General features: G+C 47.1%; 10 protein-coding genes across 10 annotated transcripts; 4 read left to right on the top strand and 6 right to left on the bottom strand.

Annotated features, from left to right (window-relative positions):
• Positions 1 to 74: 74 nt before the first annotated feature.
• On the top strand, positions 75 to 791 carry HO173_010181 (uncharacterized protein; the record flags this gene model as incomplete). The annotated part of the gene is made up of 1 exon (XM_037312067.1): positions 75 to 791. The coding sequence occupies one exon, from the start codon at positions 75 to 77 to the stop codon at positions 789 to 791; it is 717 nt and encodes a 238-aa protein (XP_037161081.1).
• Positions 792 to 998: 207 nt separating this feature from the next.
• On the bottom strand, positions 999 to 1214 carry HO173_010180 (uncharacterized protein; the record flags this gene model as incomplete). The annotated part of the gene is made up of 1 exon (XM_037312066.1): positions 999 to 1214. One exon carries the CDS (start codon positions 1212 to 1214, stop codon positions 999 to 1001), a length of 216 nt encoding a protein of 71 aa, XP_037161080.1.
• Positions 1215 to 2698: 1484 nt separating this feature from the next.
• Positions 2699 to 3059, top strand: HO173_010179 (uncharacterized protein; the record flags this gene model as incomplete). The annotated part of the gene is made up of 2 exons (XM_037312065.1): positions 2699 to 2795; positions 2860 to 3059. The coding sequence occupies 2 exons, from the start codon at positions 2699 to 2701 to the stop codon at positions 3057 to 3059; spliced, it is 297 nt and encodes a 98-aa protein (XP_037161079.1).
• Positions 3060 to 3063: 4 nt separating this feature from the next.
• On the bottom strand, positions 3064 to 3454 carry HO173_010178 (uncharacterized protein; the record flags this gene model as incomplete). The annotated part of the gene is made up of 2 exons (XM_037312064.1): positions 3064 to 3082; positions 3156 to 3454. 2 exons carry the CDS (start codon positions 3452 to 3454, stop codon positions 3064 to 3066), a joined length of 318 nt encoding a protein of 105 aa, XP_037161078.1.
• Positions 3455 to 4986: 1532 nt separating this feature from the next.
• Positions 4987 to 7008, top strand: HO173_010177 (uncharacterized protein; the record flags this gene model as incomplete). The annotated part of the gene is made up of 7 exons (XM_037312063.1): positions 4987 to 5238; positions 5288 to 5388; positions 5455 to 5611; positions 5665 to 5809; positions 5859 to 5892; positions 5940 to 6922; positions 6977 to 7008. 7 exons carry the CDS (start codon positions 4987 to 4989, stop codon positions 7006 to 7008), a joined length of 1704 nt encoding a protein of 567 aa, XP_037161077.1.
• Positions 7009 to 7292: 284 nt separating this feature from the next.
• Positions 7293 to 8126, top strand: HO173_010176 (uncharacterized protein; the record flags this gene model as incomplete). The annotated part of the gene is made up of 1 exon (XM_037312062.1): positions 7293 to 8126. The coding sequence occupies one exon, from the start codon at positions 7293 to 7295 to the stop codon at positions 8124 to 8126; it is 834 nt and encodes a 277-aa protein (XP_037161076.1).
• An 894-nt stretch (positions 8127 to 9020) lies between these two features.
• On the bottom strand, positions 9021 to 16148 carry HO173_010175 (uncharacterized protein; the record flags this gene model as incomplete). The annotated part of the gene is made up of 9 exons (XM_037312061.1): positions 9021 to 9999; positions 11411 to 12230; positions 12304 to 13734; positions 13820 to 14437; positions 14787 to 14991; positions 15041 to 15352; positions 15481 to 15778; positions 15837 to 16015; positions 16086 to 16148. 9 exons carry the CDS (start codon positions 16146 to 16148, stop codon positions 9021 to 9023), a joined length of 4905 nt encoding a protein of 1634 aa, XP_037161075.1.
• Positions 16149 to 16762: 614 nt separating this feature from the next.
• On the bottom strand, positions 16763 to 17420 carry HO173_010174 (uncharacterized protein; the record flags this gene model as incomplete). Its single annotated transcript, XM_037312060.1, has 2 exons — positions 16763 to 17113; positions 17196 to 17420. 2 exons carry the CDS (start codon positions 17418 to 17420, stop codon positions 16763 to 16765), a joined length of 576 nt encoding a protein of 191 aa, XP_037161074.1.
• A 443-nt stretch (positions 17421 to 17863) lies between these two features.
• On the bottom strand, positions 17864 to 19015 carry HO173_010173 (uncharacterized protein; the record flags this gene model as incomplete). Its single annotated transcript, XM_037312059.1, has 2 exons — positions 17864 to 18581; positions 18636 to 19015. 2 exons carry the CDS (start codon positions 19013 to 19015, stop codon positions 17864 to 17866), a joined length of 1098 nt encoding a protein of 365 aa, XP_037161073.1.
• Positions 19016 to 19660: 645 nt separating this feature from the next.
• Positions 19661 to 20656, bottom strand: HO173_010172 (uncharacterized protein; the record flags this gene model as incomplete). The annotated part of the gene is made up of 1 exon (XM_037312058.1): positions 19661 to 20656. The coding sequence occupies one exon, from the start codon at positions 20654 to 20656 to the stop codon at positions 19661 to 19663; it is 996 nt and encodes a 331-aa protein (XP_037161072.1).
• Positions 20657 to 23506: the final 2850 nt, after the last annotated feature.

The raw sequence follows: 23506 nt of genomic DNA, 5'->3' as shown, positions 1-23506 counted from the left end.
AAATGGTATCATAACGGAGTATTCTTTACCGGCATGGCGCATCGCAGGCCCAACCATTCTACAAACCCCCAACAATGGCACCCTCATCCACCATCACCGTTGATACTGTTCCCCTCACGCCCTCCGCCTTCGCACCTTTCGGCACCGTCCTGATCTCCCCACTCTCCTCCGCTACCACGACCCCACCAACCCCTCCGCCCCGCGGCTCCATCTCCGCAAACCAAGGCACCGCCCTCAAATTCCCCGACATAGCACCTGTCACATCCATTTACCATACCTCTCCGAGTGGTGCCCTCGCCAAGCCGTCTATGAGTCTCTTCTCCTGCTTCGCACGAGCTCTCCGCACATCCAATGGCCGGCAAATCTTCGACGTCAAAGTCCTAGAACGACATCCTTTCACTACGCAAACATTCATACCCCTCGCTACCTCCTCCCCCTCTTCCTCAGTCACCACCTCTACCACCAAATCCATCATCATTGTCGCACCCACCCTTCCCACCCCTCCTCCTCCCCCGCCTTCGCCCCCAAACCTAACGCCCTACTCTCCACAGCTTCAATCGAAACAAGGCGGGCCGCCCGATCTAAAGAATCTGAAAGCCTTTATGGCAGAGCCGGGTATGGGCGTCACGTATGGAGTGGGGACGTGGCATGCACCTATGGTTGTGGTGGGAGGGAGGGTGGATTTTGTGGTGGTGCAGCATGTTAGTGGGAGGGGGGACGAAGATTGTCAGGAAGTGGATGTGCAAGGGGTGGAGGTGGTGGTGGAAGGAGCAGAGAGGGCAAAGTTGTGACGTAGTTTGGGTCTGAAAGGAAGGAAGGGGGGAGGAGTCATGGTACGAAATATGGAGGAAAGATATCCGATGGTTGGCTGGAAGGGGTTCATCTAGCCCAGTACGCACGACATCCCACTGAATGCTCTTGATATTCGAATATCTCACTCTGATGGCGGCCAACAGTGGCCTCGTCTCAACTCTGCTGCCAACAAACACTTTGAAGCATCACATAAGTCCCATCGCAGTTTCGTCCTCCACCGCCTTCTGCACTATCGAAAGTCTCTCGAGTGACTGGACTAGCTCATCCGCTCCCGCGACTCCGAGTCGAGGCCAGCTCGGAGGAGTGTGGTCGATACGTTTTTGAGGTACCGTACTGAGAAGATCCTCGAAATCTGAGAACTCCTCGAGTGTTGCCGTCCTTTTGTCGACTAACAGCGCCATATCTGCCAGGTGGATGACGGTCTAGAAGGCAATGTCTTCCAAGCCTTCGGCTTCACAACGAAGGCCAATATGCTATGTCATCTCTATTCCCACCAGATGTGCTGAAATCATATGGACGTGGCAGAGGGCTAAGGTGATTTCTCCGACATCACGCATGGGCGGCTTTCCTTGTACTTTATCCATCCGATATCGTGGTGGACGCTTGGTTTCACAGTGGTGAGATAGCGAACGAACGATCGTGACCAGAACCTAGGGTAGCGACCCTGAGTCGTCCACCTATTCGAAACCGTGGTGGACGCTTCTTTCTATGGCGAAGGTTCACTCCAACGAACCATAGTGTCAACAGGACCCGAGGTGGCATTAGTGACACGTCTGTCGATGGACATGGGCTGTTTGGTGTGGTTGGACAAATGGTCATCAACACCGCCCAGTCGTCGGGCGCTAACTCTTCTTTCTCCATACTTTTCAGCTCGCGATAGCTTGGTTGGAGTCAGTGTGAAAATCAGAAACATTTCGAATACTTCCTTCCACAAGATTCATATACAGAGGGTTTCGAATCTGCTGCTTGCCTTGCGTGAGCGTTTTCCCAACTATCAAGCACCCTACGGAGACTTGCGAAACTCCTTCCAACAAAGAGGACTTCTCGATTCTACTATAACGAACCCATCATGTTCGTCCGTAGACATTCTGCATCGCTAAAACCACATCTACTTTCGAGATCAGTTCAAGTTCCATACGAACAGTCGCGACTCACACAAAGGTGAAGACGAAATTGAGGAGTACGTGAGCCAACTTTTGCACTAAAGGTACGGTCCCCGTTTCTGTGCACCAGGGCCACTTGCACATGATTTGAGACGCAAACGTACTGATGTGATTCATGGCTCCAGCTTTCCCGTTTATTGCTCTATTGGTCGCCGCATGTCTGAGCTCAACCATCCTTATGAACTTCTGGCATTCAAGTAGAGAAGATGCATTGATCTCTACTTCGCAACCATTCACTCTCCTACGCCGACCATGTACGAATTCGTCAACCAGATGACAACGATTTCGCATTTGGGCCTCATGTTGATTTAGGCAGCGTTGAGCGATTGGAGCCGGAAGGCTATGGCCGTGGTTGTTTGTACGACCAGGTCTGGCAGGGCAAATGAGAAGAGTATGATCCATGAGAGGCATCTTGCAGTGTGCCACTGATCAGCGACCTCTGCAGTGGGGCTGGAGCATGTTTGATGTTCCACGTGTTCCAAGGATGGTTGACCATGTCCCGGACGGGCCCGAACGAGGGAACGCTGATGGTCAATCCACTGTTGCATCTTTCTACGGCGTATTGTTTGCTGATGTCTTTTTTTGCACCGAGAGCGCAAGCTGTGACGCCAGTTGCCGGTCACTATAGCGCAGAGTTCTTGGACCCTGATTAGTGGATGTTGAAGAACGCGTCTGGAATTACGAGTGATCTTCAAGGCGCAAATCCTGGTTCCGCCTAAGAAATGAACCAAGTGCTACACCCGCAACTTGACCTGCAGAAGACGATGGTGCACATTCCCGACATCAAGGCTGGTGGCGCTGTTGTATGGCTATGTGACAGTGAGTGTCCCGTAATCCTTTCCAATTCACCAGACCACGCCAGCGCTGACTATCACTCTTCTAGCAATCCACGCTGTTGATAAAGTGCACATGGGCAAGTCCGATTCCAGCGTCATGTATATTCCAATCTGTCCGTCACTGAAGGAAACACGGAGTATCTTCGTCGCCAACGAGACACCTTGTTGCAAGGGTTGCCAGGTCCAGACTTCCCTGGCGACAATGGAGAGTCTGTGCACTTTGGCCGACCGACCGACATGTACCTAGGGCATTATGTGGCGATGGAAGGACTGCGGGCGGTGGGAATGGAGAGACTGAGTTGCAAGGATTGGGCAGAGACGCCTAGAGCGAGGAAGGTCATACAATTGGCGACTCGGCACCTGGTTTTGCTTGAAACACATTGTTCCTGGAGTTGTTACTGCATGGTCGCATATGCTCATGACGAGATTATAAGCAGACTTTCCTGGAACATTTGGTTCAAGGTCGATACCAGTTTTCAACGAATCATACAATGGAGAGAATTTGCAGACATCGAATATGTGGAGGATTTTGTATTTGTCTACGCACATCGCCACTGTGTCCGGCGTTGCATTTCTGGACCCTGTCGAGGTTAGTACTTTGTTGTGTTCGGGGTCTGCGTAGGTTTGAGTACTGTTGTCCATTTTAGTTGTTTTTGGTTTCGGACAGTTGAACGCTGGTCGAATAGTAATAGATTTGATGTGTAAAGGATGTCTCTTACCCTGTGGTGTCTGGCGGATGGGTATAAAAGTGGTCTGAAGAACTATTAAAGAGCGAAGGTGGGTCGTTCTCATACATAGAAGAGTCACACCGACTGGAACAAGTTTGTGAGGATAATCCATTGCACAACAAAGACTTCAGATTAAATACACACGTGCAGCTGTCCAAGACATGAGATTCTTTTAAGCGTTTCAGGTGGAGCACAGATGGAGATCCAGGTCTGGAATAGATCTGAGACACCGACATAAAAAGACGGGTAGCTGCTTGCTCTAGACTGAATCATAGAGGTCATGTCCTATCTCATTGGGGAGGGTGCAGAAGGTCCAAGCGATTCCAGCAACTCAGACTGGGGAAAGCTGGGATTACAGCTGAAACACGTCAAACGTATCTCTGCTTATTCGAAATCAGATACTCTCCAACAGCAAAGCGTTCCAAAAGCTTTAACATGTCTGCTGCAGCTAGTAATGCTACTTACTAAGACATCTTTAGATACTTGCATCACGTGGGTGTTTCTACCAATATGCACAGGCTCTACCGTACCCATGAAAGAGCGCTGATTGACGGATTATCAGGCTTTACAGAGTGGCTCGCTTTCATCAGAATACATATAAATCTTACTGAAGTCAATCCACAAGCCATTACACCAGGGCCAAGGCTCGCCTTGATTGCCACAGCACACGAGAAAGTTGTAAGCATTGTGATGCAACTGAGAGTGATAAAGAAGTTTTTCGAATAGATCTGGTCTGGTTATCAGGGCGGCACAAAAGGTCGAACCTTTTTGGGTGAGAGAAAGTAGCATCAAGAGAGAAGGAAGTCAACCGGGATTAGGCATGAGCAAGATGACATTATCCACGTCGAGAACAATTTCATTACCTTCTTCTAGTAATACTGCTTCAGTAGACAATATTCCACTTGCCAGTCACTGTGCAGTTGACTCTGGCGTCTTTAATGTTGTCCTAGATGAGATTATTTCATCTACACATGCTTCACAGTCAGCTTGTGGAATTCATCAGTAAACCATCGCGGCAAGACCAGGTAGTTGACTACTGCTGTATCGATAGTGTGGGCGGTTGTAAGATTTACTACTGTTAGATAGTGTAATGAGAATACTCGTTTGGTATATTTAGAGCACTAATCATGTAGAAGTAGAGAGCAATATAGACATTGATGAATGGTCAACATCGTGTTCGCTTAAGCTGTAGGCGCATAACCACTTAGCGATCTTGGCACGTTCTAGGGACAATGAGGCAATCGTGCTTGCTGTGGCACGTGACAGATTGGTCAGCTCGGGAAACCTTCCCTATGAAGTTCTGGTTATCTATCCCGCCATGGCAACGTCTCTAAAACATGCTACGACACCTCCGGAGCCATCAGTGAAACCGAGCCTCCTCTAAGATGGCACCTTAGAGCATTTTTCAGAAGGGGACAGAGCTATTGAGCTCCAAAGTCTCCCGCGATGCAGCATCAAGAGGCCACGGAGACCTCTCCTCTGCTGGCAAAACCCACCGCTGCTTTGCCAGATCCTAGTCTCACTCCCAACAGTGTGCCTCCCAGCGAAATTGGGGCCACTGGGCATCCAAATGGAGACGCGAAGCCTGCGGAGGATGAGGAAAGCCAAACTAACGGCGAGGATCGAGGTCACCAATATGAAGGCATGCCAGATGTGAAAGCGAAGCTCTGGTACATCGTGCCAGCAATCGGGATTGGTGTAAGGCCTTCTTCATCGTTGCATGAATTCACGGCCTGACATTCTCTAGACATTCCTTTCAGCTGCAGACCAGACCATTATCGTATCCTGTTATGGGAAAATTGGTAGCGATTTGAAGTCGTTGGAAAATACTTCATGGATTGCCACAGCGTGAGTGCCTTCCCACTCAGTACTCCAAGACCTCTTAAGTATACAGCTGATGCTTTATGAGCATAGCTACTTCCTCACACTGAGCTCCTTCCAACCGCTGTACGGAAAGATGAGCGACATCTTCGGAAGAAAGTCCTGCCTTCTTTTCGGCTATGCGATCTTTGGCCTCGGTTGTCTCTGGTGTGGTTTAGCGAGGAACATGAACGAACTCATTGCTGCCAGAGTAAGATACACAATGGAGGGCTAGGTTTCGGCGAGGCTGAAATATGCCTTAAGGCCTTTGCAGGTATCGGTGGTGGAGGAATGACGACCGTTGTCTCGATCATACTGAGTGACATCGTACCGCTTCGAGAGAGAGGGACCTGGCAAGGGATAATCAACATCATCTATGCCTCAGGGGCTGGCTGCGGTGCACCACTCGGTACGTGTTCGCTGTCCTCCGATGGAGGCTGTATACTAACCCGTAGTAGGCGGTCTGTTGGCGGACCAAGTCAGTTGGCGATGGTATGTGGACCCCAGCTTCTCGATTGGCGTAGGCTAACACCACCAAGGGCTTTCCTGGCACAGGCACCAATGTGTGCTGCAGCTTTTCTCAGCGTTGCTCTTGTCTTAAAACTTCCCGAGCAAGAATCATCGGACTGGAAGACCAAATTGCGGCGAATTGACTTCTTAGGCGCGTTCCTGCTCGTAGCAGCGATTTTTCTCCTGCTCCTTGGATTGGATCGAGGTTCAAATGACTCCTGGTCGGCCCCAATCACTATCACTTCGCTCTGTATATCATTCCTATTGTTCCTTCTCTTTATAGTTGTCGAGCTCAAGCTGGCGGCCGAACCATTTGCGCCTGGACGCATCATCTTCAAAAGGAGCCTTGTGGCCTGCTACCTTTGCAATTTTTTCGCGTTCGGAGGATGGATGACAGTACTCTTCTATATTCCACTCTTCTACCAGGCCGTTGATGGGTTCTCTGCTACCCAAGCTGGGGTGAGGCTTCTACCAAATGTTGTTGCTGCCGTCTCGGGATCTCTTTCTGGTGGCCTCCTGATGCAGAGGACGGGAAAGTACTATTGGCTCACTGTTCTGGCATATTCAACCTCGACCTTCGGAACCCTCCTGATCATCCTGTGCACAGGATTGGTAGTCAACAATACGTATGGTATCTCGATTGGACTCGTCATGGGTGGTTTCTGCCTTGGAATCGGAACCACCACTACCCTAATCGGGCTGATCGCCAATGCTGCACCAGAAGATCAGGCCATTGCGACAGCGTGCTCGTACTTATTCCGGTCTCTTGGTTCCGTTGTAGTCTTGTCTTTAACTGCCAGCGTCGTTCAGCAATCTTTAAAGAACCAACTGCGGGAACATCTAAGCGGAAATGACGCGGACGATATCGTGAAGAGAGTACGAGAGAGCTTGGACTATGTCAAGACTTTGGAGCCAGCAGTGCGAGAAGCTGTCCGGCAATGCTATGCCAGTTCGACGAGGAACGGGTTTACATTCTCACTGGGCATAGCTTGCTGTGCAATGTTGGCAAGCTGTAAGTCGAAGATGTGACATTGAGCTGGAATAGGAACTGACGCATAGAGTTTAGGGTTCATAAGGGAGAAGAGTCTTAGTCGATAAACTCGAGAACCTCCGAAATATCTATATATACATAATGTTTCAATGAGGATCCAAGGATTTCTTACGATATTCATTCTCTCACGTCACGCCAAGTCTGTAAGGCTGTTGCGGCAGCAGCCAACACTTCACGCACAACTCAGCGACTTCCTGCCACATTCGAACCCATTAGCAGTATCATCTCCTGCTACAATTCTATGTGAAGTCCCAGCCTTACTTCCTATCAGCCCACTTGAGAAAGATGCATCTCAAAATTGGCTCCAGACCTCCCCACCGAACTTACAAACATGGCAAGCGTGAACACGACTTCGGGCCCCCAGCTCAAGTCCAATCAGATCCAGCAGACCGTTAGCAGAGCAGTCGATCTCGTTCAATGCCCTCATCAGTCCACAGCATCGGACCCGCCTGCCGCAGCTACACTTGAAGTACCTCCAATCTACGATTCGAGTAATGGCCTTTCTACTCTGCAAGGCCGCAATCAGGTCAACTACGGCGGAATCCCAGATCGTTCAAGGTCTTTGCATAGACCTGCCCTGACAGAGCTACATTCATGGACAGATGACATGACGATTCAACAACTTCGACAAATAGTGAAATCCCACCATGCTGAACTTCTTGAGTATTGCCAAAGAATCCCTACTGTTCAGCACCTTGAGCAACAGCTCAGATCTCAGAATGGTAAACTTGTTTGGTATCAAAGGAGCGCGGATGCACTAGAAGCCTCCATCAAGCATGCAGAGATCATGAACAAAGCCATCGTAGAGCTTGAGGCTGAGATAGCGCCTTCTATACCAGCGAATGGGGCTCCTCAGCCTGGCACGAGTTATTGCCATGGGTTTGATCTGGTTGAGCGTCAACGCCCGGGCAGTTTTACTCGGATCGGTGTAGTACGATTTGCAGCCTTAAAGCTACGGGACTTGAGAGCGACTCTGCCTCCAGCCTCCAGGGGCCGTGCTAGAGCCGCAGCCGACAGTACACGGCTCGACAACTCTGAAATCTCAACTCCTCCGCCTCTTATCCTGTCTCAGCGCAAACACCGGACTACGATTGGTGACGAAACCGAGGAAGACGACTGGAAGGGCAAGGGGAGGGAGTCACAGAGCTTGGGTTTCCAGTTCTAAGTCCTGATTTGGTTCCAGACTGCGGTGCAACCTCTACACAGCCACCTTGCGACCGGAAAGGTGTGTTTTGAATTTGTTGGCAACTGATTGGATTACTGATTTGCAAGATACTCAGATTTTTTCAAGTATATTCTGCAGCACAACCCTAACTTCCATGCAAGTGCAACGCCTGCATATAGCAATATAGCGTTCCAGCTATTTGATTTTTCAATTTTTTTATATTACTGTTGCGAAAGGACGAATTACTGAAGTGGATTTTAGACCGTGCATTACCGCGTAGCGGGCATTACCGGGTATATACGAGTACGTCTTCAAGCCCGCCGCAGGCCGCTCTGATCTTTAGCGTATAGCCGCACACTGTCTCAATGATTTGCTGGACCCAGTAACCATTCTTCTTACTACTAGATAACGCTTGTATGCTACTTTCTTATGATCATAAGAAATTGTTCCGTCAACAAGCAACGGCATCGTTACTTCGTTGTCAAACGCCGAAAAAGAAGTCAGCATCTTTGTATGTGCTCTTGGTAACATCCCGATAGCGGCAGATGGCAACTCTCTCACGCCGATGATTGCGAGCCTTTGTACATAATGCATCTTGTTTTCATGAAGAGTCCAATTCCCCTTTCTGCGGAGTTATTTTCTTTGAAAGATAAAGCATGCGTGTAAATGGATGCACATCAATGCATTTTTTCGTCATGCCGAGCTTAAAGAAAGAGTGTGCCGCCCTCTTTTTATTCGATCCCCTGGGGGAGGGTATCCCAAAAAGCACCTTACTCTCAAGCATTGGTGGCCAAAAGAAACAGAATCAGCCATTAAGAGCACCAGATACACATCCGGCCCTTTGATAAATATCTGGCACCATCTAGCTTGGCTCAACCATTAACCATTCACATGTCACTTCGCAATAAAACCACCCTTCTTCCCCTCCACATACTCCGCCCAACTCGTCATCCTATACCTCCTCTTCAATTCCTCCACAGGAGTCGCGAAGCCCTCATCCTTGAACCACCGGAACATAAGCCCCAAGTCCTTAACCGCCCACATCGCCGCTCCAACCAGCGGCCCAAACGTCACCGGCATATCCTTCCCAACTTTCTCTTTGAACACAGCGTCAGCTTCAGCGTAAGTGATCTCATCGCCTGCGAGACTCATCGTCTGGTTCCTATACTCCTCGGGATGAAGAAAAGCTTCGGCGGCGACGACGCCAATGTCAGGCGTGTGGATGAGTTGAATCGGCTTGTCGGACGGATCCAGTGTGCGTTTCCAAGCCGTGGCGAACAGCCTCCCGAGGAAGTCTGGCGTGAGATTGTCCATGAAGCATACAGGTCGCAGAATCGTCCAGTCCATCCTGCTCCCTTCGCTCTTCTCCATGAGATGCTCCTCAATGTGATGTTTGTGCGCAAAATGCGGCACATCTGTCGCCGGACTCCCGGCTCCCCGCTCGACAGAGCTGTATACGAATTGCTCGACCGCATTCTCCAACGCCGCATCCACGAGGTCTTTGCCCTGTTTCTCTTCGTTTCCGCTCATGGGCGTTTGCACGCTGAAGACGCCAGAGATGGGTGCTTGGCTCGGTGTTAGAGATTCACGGGCCGACGCGAAGACAGCGCGGGGGTCGTCGAGATTGCCTTCGATCAAGGTGAGCTTGGGCGACCGGGCAGCTAGGGCTTTGGCGGCCGCAGAGGTCTTTTTGCGCGTTAGGGCGAGGATGTTGAAGGAGGAGGCGGAGGGGGAGGCGAGGAGGGAGGTGATGAGGGCGCCGCCTTGTTTGCCGGTTGCGCCTGTTATGAGGAGGGTGCGTGGGGAGGGCATTGTGGTTGTGGTAGAGTTGAAGGCCTGCGAGTGATGCTGCTTGTGGAGAGCAACGTCAGGCCTTGGATTTAATCTGAGTCTAAGAATGGACTGGAAGACGGCAGAAGACGTATCGAGCTTGAGATACAGAAGCAAATAGGTAGTAGATCGAAGCCATACTTATACTCTCGCAGTCTCAGCTTTTACGAATACGGGCTGGGGATAGAAGCCTTGTTCGCGAAATCCAGGCCGATGGCCGCTGATAAAAAGCACGTCACGGACCAGGGATAAAAGAAGGAAGGCGGAAGCAAAGGATCAACGACGGAGAGCGGAACCTCTCCGGAGGTGAACTTGAAGAATTACCGAGACGCTAATCGTGCCACACACTCCGCTCCGGCCCTGGGACCGCTGACTGATTATCCAAACCTGATCTTAAAGTCCCTATGCCTCGAGGTGGATGAGTAGGGCAAGACGACCAGCCTCATACTGCCCCTTCCTTTCGATTCTGCGCATGTTCATTTGAGTAATGCAAACGGGAGTTGTAAGGCAATGAGTCCCAATTGCAGGCCACGTTCGTTCAGAGCTATCCCACATTGATTGTGACGCCAACTTCCAGATGTAAATTGACAAACATGAAATGAGTGGCCTTAGGTTTAGCAGCCTAACTCAAGACTTGGAAAGACATCATCCATCCTGCAACAGCATCAGCGGACCCAAAGCCTGGATTCCGCCCGGATACTCCAAGCGCAAAAATGGTAGAAAGAAAGCATAATATTCCTTGCAACGATACAGTCCCGAAGAAAAATCTAATCCATATCGCCAAGACCTCCGCCGGGAAAAGCACGCTGAACGCCGTAGCATTCGCAGCTGAATCTCAAACAAAACCACCCCAGATGTTCAAAGCGTAGGATACGGCCATGTGTCTGCTGCCTACACTGCAGTCCGCAGCAAAATTGTGCGCCCGGACGCAGTATCTCTCGAGAGACGTTGTGTGATTCTGCAGAGAGGTGTGCTTGGGTAGGTCCATGATCCACTCGAGCTGCTTTTGCGGGTGACGTCGCCACGCTATTCCTCCGGGTTGGATGGGTTCAAGACCTGTTGTTTTTGGATGATCTGGTGTGAGGAAATGAGTGTCTGAACCGCTTGCTGAGATTTTTGCCCAATTTGGAGATAGAGATACGACCTCGACCATAATCTCCATTTAGGTCATTCCCTCCCATGAGACTATGCTTCAGCTTCAGCGAACTTGCCCTGATTCTCGCAGCATATATCCAGATTGCAGAGTGTACGTAACGTATCTTCGTGATCTGGACCCAGCACCGTCTGATATCCCGTTAAAGCTTGCTGATACATTGCTTCAGCTTCAACGAATTTGTGTTGTCTGTGATAAAGAACACCTAGATTGTCTATCAATTTGAAAATCGTTTCGTTTTTCCGAGCGTCTGGTCCATAAAGCTCTAGTTCCTGTAGACATATGTGTAGCTTCAGCGAACTTGCCCTGACCCTCGTAGCATTCTCTCAAGTTGTTGAGTGTACGCAACGTATCTTCGTGATCTGGACCCAGCACCGTTTGATATCCGTTTAAAGCTTGCTGATACATTGCTTCAGCTTCAACGAATTTGTGTTGTCTGTGATAAAGAACACCTAGATTGTCTATCAATTTGAAAATCGTTTCGTTTTTCCGAGCGTCTGGTCCATAAAGCTCTAGTTCCTGTAGACATAAAGGTGTAGCTTCAGCGAACTTGCCCTGACCCTCGTAGCATACTCTCAAGTTGTTGAGTGTACGCAACGTATCTTCGTGATCTGGACCCAGCACCGTCTGATATCCTGTCAAAGCTTGCTGATACATCACCTCAGCCTCAGCTGATCTCCCTTGTTTTTCGTATAGACAGCCTAGATTGTTTGACAAGTCGAGAATCGTTTCGTTTTTCCGAGCGTCTGGTCCATAAAGCTCTAGTTCCTGTAGACATAAAGGTGTAGCTTCAGCGAACTTGCCCTGATTCTCGCAGCATTCTCTCAAGTTGTTGAGTGTACGTAACGTATCTTCGTGATCTGGACCCAGCACCGTCTGATATCCCGTTAAAGCTTGCTGATACATTACCTCAGCCTCAGCTGATCTCCCTTGTTCTTCGTATAGACAGCCTAGATCATTTAGGAAGTCGAAAGTTGCTGAAGTCTTTTGTTCATCTGGGACGTGCTTGAATGGTTCTACTGCCTGCAGGTATAAAGCCTCAGCCTCAGCAAGCTTCCCCTGCTTCTCAAAGACGATAGCGCTAGATACGTCCAGTGTTTTTTCATGATCCGGCCCAAAGACTGTCTCATATCCTCGCATAAAGTTAGCTCGCAATCTTCCCGGACGTTTTCAATGTCGACCCGTGTTTTGAACCGAGTACCCTGATACGTCCTGCCAACGCCTGCCGATATATGGCTTCAGCTTCCGTCAATCTTCCCTGCTTCTCAAAGACGGAGCCTAGGTTGCGCATCACGTCCAGTGTTTTTTCATGATCCGGCCCAAAGACTGTCTTTCTGCCTTCTAACACCCCTTTAAACGCAGCCTCAGCTTCTGCTAGCCTTTCTTGGTCAACGTATAGGAGCCCTAGATTATGATTGGCTTGCAGTCTGGACGGATGATCTGACTCTAGTGCCGCCTCGTACCCAGCGAGTGCTTGCAGATACCTGGCCTCGGACTCTGTCAGCTTGCCTTGTTTGCGGTAGAGAGCTCCCAAGGCATTGTATAGGTTGGGATTTGTGGTATGAATTGGATCCGGCGACTTTTGATGCCACGTCAATACCCGCTGGTACAAGTCCTCTGCTTCAACTAGCTTATTTTGGTCTTCGAGAACAATTGCGAGATTATAGACTGAACGCATCGTTGTCTTGTGATCTGGACCCAATTCCTCTGTTCTCTTGGCCAGCACGCGCCTACCCATAACCTCGGCGTCTACCAGCCTTCCCTGGTCATAGTACAAACTACCTATGTTGCTAAGTGTATGTATTGTATTCATGTGATGGGAGCCCAGAGACTTTTCCCTGCCCGACATTGCGCGGTTATACAGAGCCTCAGCCTCTACCCGCATCCGTGAACCGCTATCCACATAGAGGTCACCTAGAAAATGAAACGCAGTATGAAGGTCATTCGCTTGCTCTGGCTCAAGGGCCTCTTCCAACATGTCCATCGACTGTTGAGAGAATCGATTTGCATGCGGTAGCAGACGACGCTGAGTCCTCCAGTAGTCTCTTTCATTTCCATCTGGCACCCCAAACGCAACGGACGTGATCGCCAAAAAAGCTGACTCGTGTTGCCTGTCCGTCGTCACTGTCTTTCTGCACCATTCATGGACTACCGGATGTACCCCATAGGAATCAGAGTCTTGTCTTGCTTCAATCAGTGAGTAAGCGAGAAGGGTGCCAGCGACCCCTTTGAAACTCAATTTGTTGCGAACAACTCTGCGAAACCACTCCGGTGGGCTTGACCACCCTTCTAGGTCCGAGTTTTTCTTGTTGTTGAAAAGCTCAAACCAGATATCCCTATTGTCGAGATAAGACCAAACTTGCAGCATGTTCGCGGCATCTTCATTTTTCCGCTTGACGGACTCAAAGGAAATATTCCATGTGGTCTGGACACTGCGATTCCCATATTCGCGTAACAAGGATTCTGGACGAGCCTCGTGTTTCATGAGATCATCCCAAGCGGTATTGTAGAAGTCGAGGTATTCGGTCACGCTAGTGCCTGTCTCTCGCATGTACGAGGCTGCTTGCGCAAGAGCCAGTGGGAGGGCCCCTACACGATTCACAAGTTCAGATGCCTGTGGGTTATCTAAACAGCATTAGCATTTTGATACCCGCCAACACTAAAAGGCTTAATGTGTTATCGACTGGTGCGTTTTTGAAACTAAGATTACCTATCAATGTAGATCCTGATTGATTCTCCAGGACTTTCAGTCCCTCCTCCATTGTCATCTTGGTGACAGGCATCTCATCTCCTAAGGTTCCGAGTCGTAATTGACGAGTTGTGATGATGATTGCTCCGTGATCGCTTCCGGGCAGGAAATCCACAATGTCGAAAGCCTCTGGATCGTGAGAACTATCGCGATCAACATTGTCGTAGATCAGTAGCCATTTGCCGTTACCCTCCCTGCTGAACCATCCCAGGACTTCCTCGACAAGTTTATCCAGCTGTTCGCTGCCTTGCTGGGTGCAACTCGTGGCAAATTCCGACATCTGGTCTTTCGGCAACCGGCTCGCAATCCCTGCAATACTTTGTTTAAGGCTTTCACGAGCCTGTCCATTGAGCCAGAATACGGCAGTGTAATCAGTTTGATGTTTCCTTGCATAAGCTAGAGACAGCTGTGTCTTGCCAATGCCTCCCAGACCATGAAGCACGAGTTTTTTTTGCTGCTTGCTTTCTTCTTTTGGTAACAATTTTCCCTCCATGTATTGCATTTCCCAATGTCGCTCGACATATTTCCCTACGATCGGGACTCCTCGGATGTGGAAAGGCACTTTGTACGCTTGTCTGCCTGGAAATCAACGACCATCAGTAGTGATTCATCAGGTTCGCTGTTGAAATATTGAGCGATCGAGGTTGACCGATACTCGAAGACAACAGCAACTCCAAAACGAAACAAAGGACAGGTCAAATCAATGCGATATCAGCTTTTGATCGCAACAGCGTGTTCAGTTTGTTCCGCTTGAGAGAATTAGATTCGTAGACATTTAATCGAACGAGCACTAGCGGCTTTCGTTCTGACATCTTCACAACCAAGTACACTGAGAGAAGAAAATGAGGTCCGCCAATGACCCATTTCCATGGGAACTAGCGACCTCTATCCTGCAAAAGCTTCATGCCTAAGCTTCGCGGTCACACACCTTGTTTTAGACGCCCTTCTGATTTCCAGTTGCTCTCTATCTTTGCTTGTGCCTTCTGAATCATGGACGCTAGCATTCGAGACAACTTCCTGAAGTCTTGGTCGTCGCTGTTCGAAAATTTTGTCATTTGAATGTGGTCTTTACTGATACCAAACTCCGCAGCATCTGGAGTGCCAGGAACCACAGCGGACCATTTTGGAACGATCTGGCTGTAGTGAGATGATTGATCGACGTTCATGATGCAGCACACTTACTACTTTGGCCGCTCCACCAACAAGAGGGGTCGGCAATGTCTCATAGGCAAATTTTATGTTGAAGTCTTGACTGATAGATGCAAAGTCGGAATTCTGTTGTTGTAGAGGCTCGGAGTGTTCCTCTAGGTGTTTAAGAAGACTATCATTTGTGTTGCCCCGTACCTTCGCCAGGTTGAGCAGTATTTCCCCAACTTTCACCCCCTGGCCGCCTTGGTGTGGAGTACCCATGAAGATGATGCCGTAGGTAGAGAGCTTGATGGATCTCTCTTCTTCAAGATGACCTTTTCTCACTCGATCGGAGTGAAGTAGTGCCTCGAGAGATGTTAGGTCAAAATGTTAAGCTGTTGTCCACTCAAGCGAGCTTAAAGTTGGTATGCACAGCAGTCCGAAGCGGCAGAAGTCAAATAAACATAAGAAGCATCAAGGAAGACAAAGCTTACACTCTTGACAACAATTCCTCCCAGACTATGAGCGATGAAGATAATTGGCCGTCGATATGAATCATCATCTCGTCGCTCGCCGTCGAGATCCTGTACCAGCGCTCTACCATGATCGTACAACTTCTTGATCGTCAAATGGTCACGATGGCTCTTAGTGTGAGTTCGTGAGTCGTAACCCCAGGTCCAAATGCGCGCGTTTGGAAGCTTGGATGGCAACAGATCTCGAAGCCAGAGTACATCATGTTGATCGGTCCAGGTTGTCTCGCGGTGGCCGTTGAGTCCATGGACTGCGACTATGCTACAATGGGTTTCAGAAGACCTATTTAGCGCCATGGTCGGGTGTACATCTGACTTACTCTACTATCGGCTCTACTCCCCGACAAAGCAATAGCAGCCCATATGGCACTCCAGACACTGCGGATGACGAAGAGCTGGGGAAAGGAGCCCCAGCTGGTGGTTGAAGCTGGCTCTCTGGTTCCGGCACCGGGAGCAATGGTCCGGGAGCAGTTGCAGAGTTAAGATTCGAGCTCGATCCCTAACAACAATAAGCTTGGACACACAAACAAAACAGTGACCAGTAGTCAAAAGGTTGCAAGAACCCGTACCGCTGCCGATGTTCGAGGCTCTTTGCCTTTGGCACGCAGGCGCTTTTGCGTCCATTTCTTCATTGTTCCTGTCTTCGACTGTATCTCGGTCTTGATTAGTATTTTTGTTGATCCACCAGCGTTGTGTAAGACGGTCGTTATCGCTGGTCGTCTGAAGGCTGATTGAGGGGCCACGTTTCGCTAGTTCTATTGTATGACAGCATCATGCATGTCAGAATCCTACGGGGATGATCGCGCCAGACCCCGATATTTTCCCAGAGGTCAGCCTTATTTTAGACGCATAGATGGGGAAGTGAGAAGACATAAAAACCCCAAACATACTCGCGACAATCGAGATTGGGGTCTGAGACCCAGAAAAATGCCAAGTGCTACGCATGCAGACATACCCCGGTACTGCAGAATACTGCAGACATCATGAGCGAAGTTCCATAGATGCTGTTAGACTTGCCAGGCTTGTTCACAGACGCCAGCTTCATCACCTCAACAAACAGAATGTGATCATGCATGACTCGGCTCGCTGTTTCGGATCTAATGCTCAAAGCTGTAGTGCAGCAAGGCACGTAGCCAGTAATGATTGTCTCACACTTCACTCGTTCACAATCCATGCACCCCATCGCTATGCAAGCAAAGACCCATCTCGCTCCCCTCCCCCTCCCCCCTCCTCGCTCAGCTCCCTTTCAACCCATCTTCGCATTCGAGAAATCCATCTCCGGATGACTCTTCTTGAACTTCTCCAACATGTCCAACTTCCCCTGCTCCTCACTCGTCGGCTTCCCCATCTCCTTCTGCCGCTGATCATACATCATTTTCTCCACCATACCCCTCGTCTCCCCATCCAGATCGCCCAGCTTGCTATTCTCCGGCTGGATCTTAGAGGTGTCGAGGAAGTAGGGGGCGTTGGCGGTGACGGAGGCCCACCATTGCTGCTTGTTGGCTTTATCGAGGTGGATGGAGATGTCTTTGCCGGAGGAGGTGGGCTCGAGCGTCCAGGTGGATTCGGAGGGGTGGATCTCGTAGGGGAGGGGACCCTGTGAAAGCAAGGAGCATCAGCGCTGGCTCCACATATAAAGACGTAGCTTAGTATAGAACGTAATATGTAGCTGCGCGTACATCAATGAAAGCCTCCTGGCCCTTCACCCCAACTTTCAGCTTCGTCTTGGTCATGTCTACCACGATGTCTTTACCGCGTAGATTTGAGGCCACGGATATTGTGATGTCGAGGTCTTGTATTGTCTGAGTCCATTTGTACGGTAGCTTTGCTTGCTCTTCTGCCTCTCTAGTGCGGTCTTCCTTGTCTTTCTTCTCGCGCTCCGAGGGTGTAGGTGAGGAAGACATTGTAGGGGTCTGAGGAGAACTACAGTGCCTGACTTTGTGTGTGGTTTTGGCAGCGAGGCAGATGTAGGCCGCGATATCGGCTGAATTGATCTTGACAATCCTTGTAGTTGATAAAAAAAAACCCCCCCCCCCCCCCCCCCAAAGCTCTTCCCCTCGGCTAAATTACCTCTTTTGTCACTCTATACGACGCTAATTTGAGCCGCGGAATCTTTGTCGCTGTGCAACTTCTCCTTCTACAAACACAGCTTCCCGTAACATTTATCTTAGCTAAGATTACCTGATTCAAATATTCGTTATACCATTGTCATCTCAGTCAATATCTACGCTCATCCAAACAAACAATATGCCGGCAACGGATTGTCTCAATCATATTCCCATCTACTGAACAACATGCTTGCAAACCCTTCTCCCGCGCGTATTCTTCGGTATGCGCTCCGTGCACATCAATCCCACTGCATTTCTACATTTCGCTCATCAAAATTCATATTGGCAAAACGCATGAGATACGCAAGCACATCCGCCGCAAACTTGCCACCGTCCAACATAAAGCACTTGGAGTACTCCGAGCAGTCAAAGACTCCCGTTTTGTGAAAATGTGAATCGCAGAGCTCGTCGAACAGTATCTGGCGTAAGCTCCGGTCTCGAGGTCCAAACCGATGCTTGCCGGGCTCTTCAATGTCCGGCATGGTATTCTGCCATACCTCAATGACAATATCTGGTATCAAGGGTGTTCGCAAATTATCGTCCTGAGCGCCGCAAAACAAGTCATGCAAGCCCCAACGGATACTCCAAGCAAAAGATATCCCAGGCCATCTTCTGCTCGACTCGGGTTCATGCAGAATCTTATCGCCAAGAATCCAAAGCCGGCATAGGAGACGGCAAGCGTATTCGCGCCAATCCTGTCTACCGTTCTTCCATTGATATTTCTGTCGGAGTTGCTCCACCATTTCAAGGTTTCCTTGGAGCATCCATTGTACCAGCCAGTAGAAGACCTCGGGGTCATCTTGCGGAAGCCTAAGCGCCTTCTCGGAGGCTTCGCGGAAGAATCCTTCTATAGCGCGCTCCGCGAATCTCGAATGATAATAGAGGAGTTTACGCGGTAAGGTAAAATGTACTTCCTCAGGGCCGACGAATATGTCAACAGCTGGTCCAACTATGAGTCTAGTATGTGTTAGTACTCGGGGGCGATGTTTTCGAAGACGAACAGGCACTCACTGGAAGAAGTCCGAGTCTGAACTCATGTCCGCGTACTTGTCTGTGTACGAGCCGGAATCGCTAGGTGTATCATAACGCTTGGTGTGCGGTGGTGGTGAGTGTGCAGATCCAGATCGCGACGATCCTTGGAATGACCATCGATCGGTTTCAGGGCTATTGGGTGGTCGTACGGGTGCGCAGTGTTTGAAACGTGGAGGCGACGGCACTTCGCTCAATGGCATGGTTATTATAGCCTCTAGCGCGGACTTAAGGCATATATGGTTCTTAGTAAAGGTGGCAGGATCTTCATCGAATGTCCCTGGCGTCGTGATCGCAAAGTCCTCAGCGCGGGCTGAAGTTACACGAGCCTCTCGGTCAGGTGTTGTCAGAAGGTTACCCATGGCGAGAGTAATTGAGTGTTTCTTAATATGGATGCGATGCAGACCGCCAATCAACGTTGAGGTAGGGCCGAGGGGGAAAGAAACCTGCGCTACGCATCAAGATTGCTGAGGTGAAGAGAATGGAAGCAAAGAGGGGTGGGAAGGTGGCAGCGGGGCTGGACGAGGACTGTGTCACTGTCAGAGTTCGGAAATAAGAATTCCCACGAAGGATCGAATTCTTGGCATCCCTGCATAAGCGAATGGGAGTTCCCAAGGTTTTGAGACCTATATAACCACAAAATGGCTAAATGTATATATTTCATATTGAGCGTGTATAAAGTCGTCATTCTCACGCTCTTTATCAACGATCAAGCTATGTCCATGAGAGGGGGTATTATAGCTGGATTGCTCAGTGGACACAGAGGAGAAGATGTACGTGTCTTTGACAAGCAATCAAGATTTCGCAACGTGGCCGTTGAGGCCTGATTGTTCACAAACAGATGCTCAAGCAATCGGACTGTGTTCGAGGACTGAAGCAAACACTCGGCTGTATGAGGCGCTGCTAGGCAATCAACTAAGACTCATATCGCAAGGGACTGAGATCAAACAATTTGAGAGTACCGAATCGAAATTGCAGAACTGGCGTAGTGCACAGGTAGATAAATGTCAGTTAACATGCGGTATAGCGCTGGGCCAATTGATGTCCTGAAACGTAGTCGGCGGCGGATACGCCAACGATCGAAAGACCTCCGTCATAAGGTACAACCTCGCAAACAGATACAGCAATGTGCAAATCGTAGTAAAGGGTCTCAGCAGCGCATTCGTCTTGGTGTCCGTCTCGTTGTCTTTTCTAGCATTGTGTATCGTCACAAAGTACATAGCGGTGCCCAGCAGTGGCATGCTGAGATTTACGCAGCAGGACACGCGCCAGAGCATCCGCTCGACTGGCGTTGGGAACACGAAGTTCCAGGCAACGAAATGGATGGTACCGAAAAGAGCGCCGCCAAAGCCGATGCCTATGAAGATTGGGTTGAGGTAGAGGGTATCCCCTTGCCGCGGGAGTCGTATCGGTATGCCACGTGTCCAAGGGAAGACGGTGTCTGCCATGGCTCGAACAGCCACCCCATGAAGCCAGAATTCGTGCACGAACAAAGTCGATACAGGAGAACGGGCTGCTAAGCCGATGACTTGCTCCCGGGTGAGAATGTTGGTGGCATCGATGTATGTGGGTGTCATGACATCTTGGGGCTTGTGCCACAGGAGGATGTAGGTAGCGATTGCACAGGCTGCGAAGGCGAGGGTGGTGATCTCTAGTAGACTTATCGCGAGACCCTCGCTTGCACGAGCGATTATTTGGATCACAAGCCATGAGATCTGTAAAACCGCGGCTCCCTTGACGAATATGTCCCCTTTGCTTCGGTCTTCCAGATCCGCAGTGCTAAGCTCAGGCGGGCCTGGAATAATACCCTTTTGACACGCATAGAGTAGCTGAATGGATGACAGTGCCCAAGTACCCTTCCATGTTCTATGCGGGCCCAACTTCTCACTTTCAGGTATATTGGTATTCGGCCAATAGCCCTCAGGTGAGGCACCTTGTTGCGCCGGAATGCGCCTTGGCATGACTGGGCTGAGGGCATATGTACTGGGTGCCAGGCCTGCCATAACGTCGTGTTGTGAGAAGTCAGGGCTGTTCACGAGCGTAACAGCTGTCGCTTCTGTTGGCGAGAAGTTTTGTGGAGGCGCTCGGTCTGTCAGGAGTCCCAGCGATTCGGGCTCGGTTGGTATACCCAACGCTGATGTTTCCGGCTGTTCCAACTCTTCAATGTTTATTCTTTGCTGCCCCGTGTTGCTGGTTAGCTCGGCAGGCTGATACCGACGACTCGATGGAGGGCTCGTGGGGATTTTGTAATCGTGAGTGCTAGGCACATTAGGACGGTTTCGGCAGGGTTTCTTGCAAATCTCTCGGCAGTGGTCTAGCTCTGTGGCCTCAGCTTTTTTGGCCTCTTGTTCGTAATAAGGTGGATCACCGTCCCGGGTCACCACCCTGGGATTTTGACGCGATCGCCCAAGCGCAGTCGGCTTTGAAGGCTCAAGTGATGTTGGCACGGCTGCGACATCAAAGCGGAGCACAAAGCCTTCGTTATCTCTCTTATATACTCTTTAGCGCGATAATCTTCTAGAATCTTTTTATAAAACTTATATATCGAAAAAGTACTCGCCTTTAGTAAGTTTAATTCTCGTCAATTATATCTCAACTGTGTGAGTATCGGAGTAGATTGTCGATTATCGTCGCCGCTAGAATAATTATTAAATTGGCTTTAAGTGTTATTAGTACTAGTTAGAGCCGTATAGGTAGTTATTATAATAGTCGGATTGAAAGTTATTTCTTAATTTATTATAATTTTCGATGTCTTACTAAGCTATCTCGGGTGTAAAAGAGAAAGAAAAATAGAAATCTTCTCGATAATATAGCGAAATAGCTAATATTTATAGAATAAACTATATCGTTTAGAGAGATAGTATGCTTATTAATACTTATTCTTCTCGAGTTTTTAAAATACTTTATTCTTAACGTCAAAAACCCACCTTTTCGCCGCAACTAACTTTATATAAACGAGTTCGATTATCTAGTAGATAATGTAATCGAGAAGGTCTACGAAGAATGATCTACTGGCATTAATACTACGGGGATTATTTCTCTTTTAACACTTTAATTTATACTCGAAAGTATAAATAATCTTATTTACTTTCTTAGTAATCTTTTCTACTAATTATTTAATAGATATATAACGATTTATAATAGTCTTAACTAGAGGATAACTACTCTCGCTCCATTAAGTGAAATTATAGTCGAGATTTAATTACTCTTTAGTGTATATCGTAATAAATTAATGCTTCTATTATTGATAGAAACTAATTAAATAGTTCTATTTCTTTTAATATAGGTGATTAAGTAGAATACTACGATTTCGCTCTATATTCTTAAGGGTTTCTAATTTAATCTACTTTTATACTAAATTAGCTAATAACTTTCTTATTAAAAGCGAATATCTCTCGCGAGTTAGTCTCTTTTTAATTGCTTTAGTTATATACTAATTATATAGCTAAAGAAAATAGTCGCTATCTAATTTATTTAGGTGATAACTAAGTATTTAAGTAATCTTTATATCTACTTAAGTACTAGTCGAAAAGATATAATATATCTCATGGAATATTTCATATCAAGTGATACTATATCGTACCCGAATATGATATAAGTAGAGTCGGATACTATTTCATTTTTCTGATATAGGTTCGAGATCTTAGCGGGATATTCTACGGTATGATATATTTGTAATATTATATTATAAAATAATATATATATGAAATATTCCGATTGGGATTTCTATATTTATAGAATAATTCGACTGAGATATATAGAATATATTTATTCTTCTTTATTAAGAGAGAGGGAATATAAAGAGTAATCTAATATAGCTATTTATCTTCTTATTAATAGTAATAATTAGAATAATAATTAGAACTATAAGCGTCTCTATTCTTCTTCTTAAAATTATAATATAAAAGAATATTCTAAATTTTAAATCTTTAAATATTATAAGAATAAAATTCTATAATTATCTCTATTTATATATTTATCTTAACGTATTAAATAAGCTTAATAAACTTTATATTTATTCTTCTCTCGAATTCTCCGCTACTCTTCTATTCTACTCTATCGTAATTCTTTTAAATATCTTAAATTTATTTTTATTTAATTAAACTTATTAACTATTTATAGATAAATTCGCTTTTTAAGTTATTTTAGACCTCTTCGTTGAGGTTAGATCTATTATTATTAATTTTCTTTAATTATAAATTTATTAATTATCTTTTTATATATTATAGAGTATTAGCGATATATCTTAATAAACTTATAAATATTAAACTTATTAAAGTACTTTTCGTAAGCTTATTATCTTCGCTAATATAATTATTATAATTATTAACTAAATTTTTATATAAAGTACTATTAGCTCTTTTAGTTTAATTTAATATACTAAAATCTTCTTTAAGATTAAGTTTAGTCTATTTAAGCTTATTTTCTTAATACTTTATATAAAGAATTATTATTAAAATATAAAATATCGCTAATAAATAATATTTTTAAGTATTATAATATCTTTTAATTATTAAGAAGTATCGCTTATATATAATAGCCTCCGCGAAAGAATAAAGAATATTATAAGTTATTTAAATAATTATAATATATTTAAATTTTAATTTTTTCTATTACTTTAAAATTAAAAGATTCGCTAAATTATTAAAAGAAGTTTTATAAAAGTTAGAGGTAAGATTATAATTAGAATAATAATTAGAAGATTTATTATTTCGTTTATATTACTAAAGCTAATTATACTTATTCTTATTATCTAAATTTTTAATCTTAGATTTTATCGCTTAATCGAGCGTATTTTTATTTAATTAACTTATTCGCTTAGCTCTTTATAATTAACTACTTATATTAATATT

This window comes from Letharia columbiana (genome assembly GCF_014066305.1).
Source record: "Letharia columbiana isolate WasteWater2 chromosome Unknown Sc0000046_s0, whole genome shotgun sequence".
Lineage (NCBI taxonomy): Eukaryota > Fungi > Ascomycota > Lecanoromycetes > Lecanorales > Parmeliaceae > Letharia > Letharia columbiana.
This window is presented reverse-complemented; position numbering and strand designations above follow the sequence as displayed.